The sequence below is a fragment of the Nerophis lumbriciformis genome, linkage group LG07, assembly GCF_033978685.3.
Source record: "Nerophis lumbriciformis linkage group LG07, RoL_Nlum_v2.1, whole genome shotgun sequence".
NCBI lineage: Eukaryota > Metazoa > Chordata > Actinopteri > Syngnathiformes > Syngnathidae > Nerophis > Nerophis lumbriciformis.
The window spans coordinates 15,340,742-15,350,667 of NC_084554.2; the positions used below are offsets into that span (position 1 = coordinate 15,340,742).

The 9,926-nt window shown below is 36.2% G+C and overlaps 1 protein-coding gene across 1 annotated transcript in view; it reads left to right on the forward strand.

Annotated features, from left to right (window-relative positions):
- ubr2 (ubiquitin protein ligase E3 component n-recognin 2) overlaps positions 1-7,246 on the forward strand; it is a 98,451-nt gene extending 91,205 nt beyond the window's left edge. The window contains exons 45-46 of the mRNA XM_061965750.1: positions 5,561-5,662; positions 5,748-7,246. Coding sequence (XP_061821734.1) covers positions 5,561-5,662; positions 5,748-5,889 — 244 coding nt within the window. The 3' untranslated portion in view covers positions 5,890-7,246. The remainder of the gene's footprint in view (positions 1-5,560; positions 5,663-5,747) is intronic.
- Positions 7,247-9,926: the final 2,680 nt, after the last annotated feature.

The window sequence follows — 9,926 nt, forward strand, 5'->3', positions numbered from 1 at the left end:
ACGTTGATTATACATACATGTCCTTTAAAACTGACTTTGATAAGTTGATTGTACATACATGTCCTTTAAAACTGACTTTGATACAACGTTGATTATACATACATGTCCTTTAAAACTGACTTTGATACAACGTTGATTATACATACATGTCCTTTAAAACTGACATTGATACGTTGATTATACATACATGTCCTTTAAAACTGACTTTGATGCAAGGTTGATTATACATACATGCCCTTTAAAACTGACTTTGATGCAAGGTTGATTATACATACATGTCCTTTAAAACTGACTTTGAAACAACAATGATTATACATACATGTCCTTTAAAACTGACTTTGATACAATGTTGATTATACATACATGTCCTTTAAAACTGACTTTGATAAGTTGATTATACATACATGTCCTTTAAAACTGACTTTGATACAACGTTGATTATACATACATGTCCTTTAAAACTGACTTTGATACAACGTTGATTATACATACATGTCCTTTAAAACTGACATTGATACGTTGATTATACATACATGTCCTTTAAAACTGACTTTGATGCAAGGTTGATTATACATACATGTCCTTTAAAACTGACTTTGAAACAACAATGATTATACATACATGTCCTTTAAAACTGACTTTGATACAATGTTGATTATACATACATGTCCTTTAAAACTGACTTTGATAAGTTGATTATACATACATGTCCTTTAAAACTAACTGATACAACGTTGATTATACATACATGTCCTTTGAAACAACAATGATTATACATACGTGTCCTTTAAAACTGACTTTGATACAACGTTGATTGCACATATATGTCCTTTAAAACTGACTTTGATACAACGTTGATTATACATACATGTCCTTTAAAACTGACTTTGATAAGTTAAATCTACATACATGTCCTTTAAAACTAACTGATGCAGCATTGATTATACATACTTGTCCTTTAAAACTGACTTTAAAAAGTCGATAATACATACATGTCCTTTAAAACTGACTGATGGAATGTTGATTATGCATACATGTCCTTTAAAACTGACTTTGATGCAAGGTTGATTATACATACATGTCCTTTAAAACTGACTTTGAAACAACAATGATTATACATACATGTCCTTTAAAACTGACTTTGATGCAAGGTTGATTATACATACATGTCCTTTAAAACTGACTTTGAAACAACAATGATTATACATACATGTCCTTTAAAACTGACTTTGATGCAAGGTTGATTATACATACATGTCCTTTAAAACTGACTTTGAAACAACAATGATTATACATACATGTCCTTTAAAACTAACTGAAACAACGTTGATTATACATACATGTCCTTTAAAACGGACTTTGATAAGTTGATTATACACACGTCCTTTAAAAATGACTTTGATACAATGTTGATTATACATACATGTCCTTTAAAACTGACTTTGATAAGTTGATTATACATACATGTCCTTTAAAACTAACTGAAACAACGTTGATTATACATACATGTCCTTTAAAACGGACTTTGATAAGTTGATTATACACACGTCCTTTAAAAATGACTTTGATACAATGTTGATTATACATACATGTCCTTTAAAACTGACTTTGATAAGTTGATTATACATACATGTCCTTTAAAACTGACTTTGATACAACGTTGATTATACATACATGTTCTTTAAAACTGACTTTGATAAGTTGATTATACATACATGTCCTTTAAAACTGGCTTTGATACAACATTGATTGTACATACATGTCCTTTAAAACTGACATAGATACGTTGATTATACATACATGTCCTTTAAAACTGACTTTGATACAACGTTGATTATACATACATGTCCTTTAAAACTGACATTGATACGTTGATTATACATACATGTCCTTTAAAACTGATTTTGATACGTTGATTGTACATACATGTCCTTTAAAACTGACTTTGATACAACGTTGATTATACATACATGTCCTTTAAAACTGACATTGATACGTTGATTATACATACATGTCCTTTAAAACTGACTTTGATGCAAGGTTGATTATACATACATGTCCTTTAAAACTGACTTTGATACAACGTTGATTATACATACATGTCCTTTAAAACTGACTTTGATACAATGTTGATTAAACATACATGTCCTTTAAAACTGACTTTGATACAACGTTGATTATACATACATGTCCTTTAAAACTGACTTTGATACAACGTTGATTATACATACATGTCCTTTAAAACTGACTTTGATACAACGTTGATTATACATACATGTCCTTTAAAACTGACATTGATACGTTGATTATACATACATGTCCTTTAAAACTGACTTTGATGCAAGGTTGATTATACATACATGCCCTTTAAAACTGACTTTGATGCAAGGTTGATTATACATACATGTCCTTTAAAACTGACTTTGAAACAACAATGATTATACATACATGTCCTTTAAAACTGACTTTGATACAATGTTGATTATACATACATGTCCTTTAAAACTGACTTTGATAAGTTGATTATACATACATGTCCTTTAAAACTAACTGATACAACGTTGATTATACATACATGTCCTTTAAAACTGACTTTGAAACAACAATGATTATACATACGTGTCCTTTAAAACTGACTTTGATACAACGTTGATTGCACATATATGTCCTTTAAAACTGACTTTGATACAACGTTGATTATACATACATGTCCTTTAAAACTGACTTTGATAAGTTAAATCTACATACATGTCCTTTAAAACTAACTGATGCAGCATTGATTATACATACTTGTCCTTTAAAACTGACTTTAAAAAGTCGATAATACATACATGTCCTTTAAAACTGACTGATGGAATGTTGATTATGCATACATGTCCTTTAAAACTGACTTTGATGCAAGGTTGATTATACATACATGTCCTTTAAAACTGACTTTGAAACAACAATGATTATACATACATGTCCTTTAAAACTGACTTTGATGCAAGGTTGATTATACATACATGTCCTTTAAAACTGACTTTGAAACAACAATGATTATACATACATGTCCTTTAAAACTGACTTTGATGCAAGGTTGATTATACATACATGTCCTTTAAAACTGACTTTGAAACAACAATGATTATACATACATGTCCTTTAAAACTAACTGAAACAACGTTGATTATACATACATGTCCTTTAAAACGGACTTTGATAAGTTGATTATACACACGTCCTTTAAAAATGACTTTGATACAATGTTGATTATACATACATGTCCTTTAAAACTGACTTTGATAAGTTGATTATACATACATGTCCTTTAAAACTAACTGAAACAACGTTGATTATACATACATGTCCTTTAAAACGGACTTTGATAAGTTGATTATACACACGTCCTTTAAAAATGACTTTGATACAATGTTGATTATACATACATGTCCTTTAAAACTGACTTTGATAAGTTGATTATACATACATGTCCTTTAAAACTGACTTTGATACAACGTTGATTATACATACATGTTCTTTAAAACTGACTTTGATAAGTTGATTATACATACATGTCCTTTAAAACTGGCTTTGATACAACATTGATTGTACATACATGTCCTTTAAAACTGACATAGATACGTTGATTATACATACATGTCCTTTAAAACTGACTTTGATACAACGTTGATTATACATACATGTCCTTTAAAACTGACATTGATACGTTGATTATACATACATGTCCTTTAAAACTGATTTTGATACGTTGATTGTACATACATGTCCTTTAAAACTGACTTTGATACAACGTTGATTATACATACATGTCCTTTAAAACTGACATTGATACGTTGATTATACATACATGTCCTTTAAAACTGACTTTGATGCAAGGTTGATTATACATACATGTCCTTTAAAACTGACTTTGATACAACGTTGATTATACATACATGTCCTTTAAAACTGACTTTGATACAATGTTGATTAAACATACATGTCCTTTAAAACTGACTTTGATACAACGTTGATTATACATACATGTCCTTTAAAACTGACTTTGATACAACGTTGATTATACATACATGTCCTTTAAAACTGACTTTGATACAACGTTGATTATACATACATGTCCTTTAAAACTGACATTGATACGTTGATTATACATACATGTCCTTTAAAACTGACTTTGATGCAAGGTTGATTATACATACATGTCCTTTAAAACTGACTTTGAAACAACAATGATTATACATACATGTCCTTTAAAACTGACTTTGATACAATGTTGATTATACATACATGTCCTTTAAAACTGACTTTGATAAGTTGATTATACATACATGTCCTTTAAAACTAACTGATACAACGTTGATTATACATACATGTCCTTTAAAACTGACTTTGAAACAACAATGATTATACATACGTGTCCTTTAAAACTGACTTTGATACAACGTTGATTGCACATATATGTCCTTTAAAACTGACTTTGATACAACGTTGATTATACATACATGTCCTTTAAAACTGACTTTGATAAGTTAAATCTACATACATGTCCTTTAAAACTAACTGATGCAGCATTGATTATACATACTTGTCCTTTAAAACTGACTTTAAAAAGTCGATAATACATACATGTCCTTTAAAACTGACTGATGGAATGTTGATTATGCATACATGTCCTTTAAAACTGACTTTGATGCAAGGTTGATTATACATACATGTCCTTTAAAACTGACTTTGAAACAACAATGATTATACATACATGTCCTTTAAAACTGACTTTGATGCAAGGTTGATTATACATACATGTCCTTTAAAACTGACTTTGATAAGTTAAATCTACATACATGTCCTTTAAAACTGACTTTGATACAATGTTGATTATACATACATGTCCTTTAAAACTGACTTTGATAAGTTGATTATACATACATGTCCTTTAAAACTGACTTTGAAACAACAATGATTATACATACGTGTCCTTTAAAACTGACTTTGATACAACGTTGATTGCACATATATGTCCTTTAAAACTGACTTTGATACAACGTTGATTATACATACATGTCCTTTAAAACTGACTTTGATAAGTTAAATCTACATACATGTCCTTTAAAACTAACTGATGCAGCATTGATTATACATACTTGTCCTCTAAAACTGACTTTAAAAAGTCGATAATACATACATGTCCTTTAAAACTGACTGATGGAATGTTGATTATGCATACATGTCCTTTAAAACTGACTTTGATAAGTTGATTATACATACCTGTCCTTTAAAACTGACTTTGATACAACGTTAATTGTACATACATGTCCTTTAAAGCTGACATAGATACGTTGATTATACATACATGTCCTTTAAAACTGACTTTGATACAACGTTGATTGTACATACATGTCCTTTAAAACTGATTTTGATACAACGTTGATTGTACATACATGTCCTTTAAAACTGACTTTGATACAACGTACAAACATCTTGTCATGTGACTCTTACAGGATTTACATTTCCAGAAACAGATGATTTAAATGCATTCCACAACATTGTGTGTTTGTCCCAGGGTCCGAGAGAGTCAGGTTCTGTTTGTGGCAGGCAAGACCAAGGGCTGCTTCTACCCGCCCCCATACCTGGACGACTACGGCGAGACGGACCAGGGTCTCAAGTGAGTGTGTAGCCGTTAGCGTTAGCGTTAGCGCCCGCGCCGTGCCTCGCGGTCACATCGTGTTTTTGTGCGGCTTTTCCCGCAGGCGGGGGAACCCCCTGCATCTTTGCGTGGAGCGCTACAGGAAGATCGAGCGTCTGTGGCGTCAGCACGGCATCGCCGAGGTCATCGGGCACGCTCAGGAGGCCAATCAGACGCTTGTCGCCATCGACTGGCAGCACTTGTGACAACCTTTTTTTTTTTTACGAGGGAGTCCAAAGCCACAAGATATACACTTGAATCCTGATATCTTATCAAAGCAGCAAAAGAACTGAGCAGCTTTTTATTGCTGACGAAGCGCTTTAACCGATTATTCATTTCTGCGTCTGGGGTGTCCAAAGGGTGGCCTTTTTTTTTTTAGCCCCTGGCATATTGTAAAAATTAAAGTAATAATGAGATATATTACTACATTTTTACACAACACAAAGTTACAATGCTTTGTTCCGATCACTAAGCAAACAGAGTTAAACCCGCTAACGACTCATTAAGTCCTTCCACAAATTCAACCAATCCCCGTTGCCCTGGTCCAATCTTTGCAATTTTTCCAAATATTTGAGCCAATCAGATTTGTTTCTGAGCACAATAAATCCTTCCTGTTCCTGTTTACGGCACTAAGCCTTCTGGGTAATGTAGTATATCAACATTTAGTTTCCAGGTGACGTGTATTTATATATTTATTAAACCTTTACTTATCCAGGGTAAGACTAACTGATTTTCTTTCGCAACGCTGTGCTAGCAAAGAGGCAGTATTTACATGTTAGAGATGTTGAAGTGTGATGATGATCTCGTTTACTAACGAAAATCTGCACCGCAGACCGCGCTCAACAATTCACAAATGCTCTTAACGGCATCAACACTGTTTTTGTTTTCCAAAGTTTTTGTTCACTTCCTGATCATTTTGAGGTTACAAGGAACACTTAAAACATTGATAATCAATACATCAAATTACAAGTTAATTCAAGCCCCAAAACCCTGCAACATTTGCCGCAAGTTCTGGAAAAAGTAATCTTTTTATGACGCAATAATCACAAAAAGGGCCAACAAAATCCTGGAGTGAAGCACCCGCTTATGTCGACATCCTTTGACGCCTCCCAGACTGAGGCTGCCAACAAAAAGTCACGTAGCAAAGATGAGGTTGGAATTAATTGAGCGATGATTCATTTATCATATCAGGCAGTCGTGTATCTTTGATGTTTTCAGGTTTTTGCTTGGCAGTGAATCTTTTTGCCAACATGTTTATTTTTGTCGTTCTTAAATCAAATCTGCAAGAAGAGTCTTTTTTTTTATATTAGTCCATCTAATTTCTTATCAAACAACAAGACTCTTTGAAGTAAAAACACTATTTTTGGTCAGATTTTGGTTGTTGGGAATTTTTGGTTTGTTAGTTTTGCCGCCTCAGCACACACACAGCATGTTGCTGAGTCAGCATCTCTGCTTTGATCACATCTCACTTGTCAATATGTGAATTGTTGTATAGATGAGGATGTACAAAATGTAGAAGAAGAGCAGACAATAAAAACTTGGGGATGTTTTTGTTTTCTTGAATTTATATTTCTTAAATCTTGATCTCATTGCTTAGAAATACTGTATTTTTTATTTGGTTTTATGTTTAACAAAATACTATTAGAAACATTAATTTTACATTTATATACATATACACACACATATATATATGTATATAAATATATATACATACATATATATACATACATATATATATATATATATACATATACATATATATATATATACATACACATACATACATATATATACATACATATATATACATACATACATGCATGCATACATACATACATGCATACATACATACATATATATACATACATACATACATATATACATACATACTAGAGATGCGCGGTTTGCGGGCACAACCGCGGAGTCCGCGGATTATCCGCGGATCGGGCGGATGAAATTTTAAAAAATTAGATTTTATCCGCGGGTCGGGTCGGGCGGTTGAAAAAAATAAAAAATATATTTTAAATAGATTCAGGCGGGTGGCAGTTAAACCAATTCGGAAATATATATACATACCGTATTTTCCGCACTATAAGGCGCACCTAAAAACCACACATTTTCTCAAAAGCTGACAGTGCGCCTTATAACCCGGTGCGCTTTATTACGATTCATTTTCATAAAGTTTCGATCTCGCAACTTCGGTAAACAGCCGCCATCTTTTTTCCCGGTAGAACAGGAAGCGCTTCTTCTTCTACGCAAGCAACCGCCAAGGAAAGCACCCGCCCCCATAGAACAGGAAGCGCTTCTTCTTCTACTGTAAGCAACCACCCGCCCCCGGAAGAAGAAGAAAAAACGCGCGGATATCACCGTACGTTTCATTTCCTGTTTACATCTGTAAAGACCACAAAATGGCTCCTACTAAGCGACAAGGATCCGGTTCATAAAAAGACGCAATCTCTCCATCCGCACACGGATTACTACCGTATTTCACAGCAACTGATATTCCTGTGAACCGCACTGTGGAACGGGAGCACGTACGGTGAATATTCGCACCACAGGGAATGAGAAGTCATCCTTCACTGTGGTTCTAGCTTGCCATGCTAACTTCCACCCATGGTGATATTCAAAAGGAAGACCTTGCCAAAAGAGACCTTTCCAGCCGGCGTCATCATAAAAGCTAACTCGAAGGGATGGATGAATGAAGAAAAGATGAGCGAGTGGTTAAGGGAAGTTTACGCGAAGAGGCCGGGTGGCTTTTTTCACACAGCTCCGAAGGCGAACACACCTTCACTAAGACGGGCAGATAGCGCCGGACGACATACGCCAACATTTGCCAGTGGATCGTAAATGCCTGGGCAGATATTTCGGTCACAACTGTGGTCCGAGCTTTCCGGAAGGCAGGATTCACAGAACTACTGGACAACAACAGCGACACTGACTCCGATGACTTCGAAGAGACGGAGCCGGCCATTTTGGAACCCACGCTTGCGCAACTTTTCAATTCGGACACCGAAGACGAAGAATTCGAAGGATTTACGAATGAAGAATAACTTCAGAAGGTGAGCGCTATGTTTATTTTGTGTGTTGTGACATTAACGTTCGAGCAACATTATGTTGCTATTGCTCTACACCATTTTGAATTTTACTATGTTTGTGATTGCACATTTGCGTACATTTTGGGACAGAGTTGTTAGAACGCTGGTTTTCAATATATTATTAAAGTTTGACTGAACTATCTGACTGTTTTTTTGACATTCCCTTTAGCGCAGCGTAGGCGCGGCTTATAATCCGGGGCGGCTTATTGGTGGACAAAGTTATGAAATATGTAATTCATTGAAGGTGCGGCTAATAATCCGGTGCGCCTTATAGTGCGGAAAATACGGTAGTTAAATGTTGTTACCCACATACGAAAAACGAGCAGGCACCTGCAGCATATGCCACAACAGAAGAAAGAAAAAAGAAGAGATGGACACTTTTACGGAGCGGAGAAGGGACGCCTCGCCGGGGTCCGGGACCGAGGCCCCTTCCCCCGAGAGGGCCCCACCGGGAGCCGTAGCTGAGGTGATCCGCAAGAAGGGCCCGACGCACGTCCAGGGTCACCACCGCGCCCACCGCACCGACACCCCGCCTCGTCCGCCTTCACCGCGGCCGGCGTCACGCGCAGCAGGTAAGCAGCTTACCTGCCCGCCACCCCTGTGGCCGGGAGCTCGTAACGGGTCACTCCGCGCGCTCCGCCCGCGCAACTTACCTGCCCGCCACCCCTGTTGCCGGGGGCGCGTAACAGGGGTCACTCCGCTCGCAGTGCGCTCACGAAAGGGGTGGGGCTCACTCTAGTTGATATAGACAGCAGGACGGTGGCCATGGAAGTCGGAACCCGCTAAGGAGTGTGTAACAACCCACCTGCCGAATCAACTAGCCCTGAAAATGGATGGCGCTGGAGCCTCGCCGGCAGCGAGATGCGCTTGGAGGTGCGCTCAGCGCGGCTGCCATATGATTGCGCACTGGTGTGCGTCTGGGTCGTGACAGCGTGGCACGCGAATGTCTGTGCTGCATTGGATCAGTCTCCTTTCTTTAACAGGCAAAAGCTTTATAACCTCACTAATGCCTTGCATCGTCTATATTAGATATATAACAACGGGCGGGTGCGGTTCTGATCAAATGTTACATCGGGTGGATGGCGGATGGTTGACGACTTTCTGATGCGGTTGCGGATGAAATAATTGCCTATCCGCGCATCTCTAAT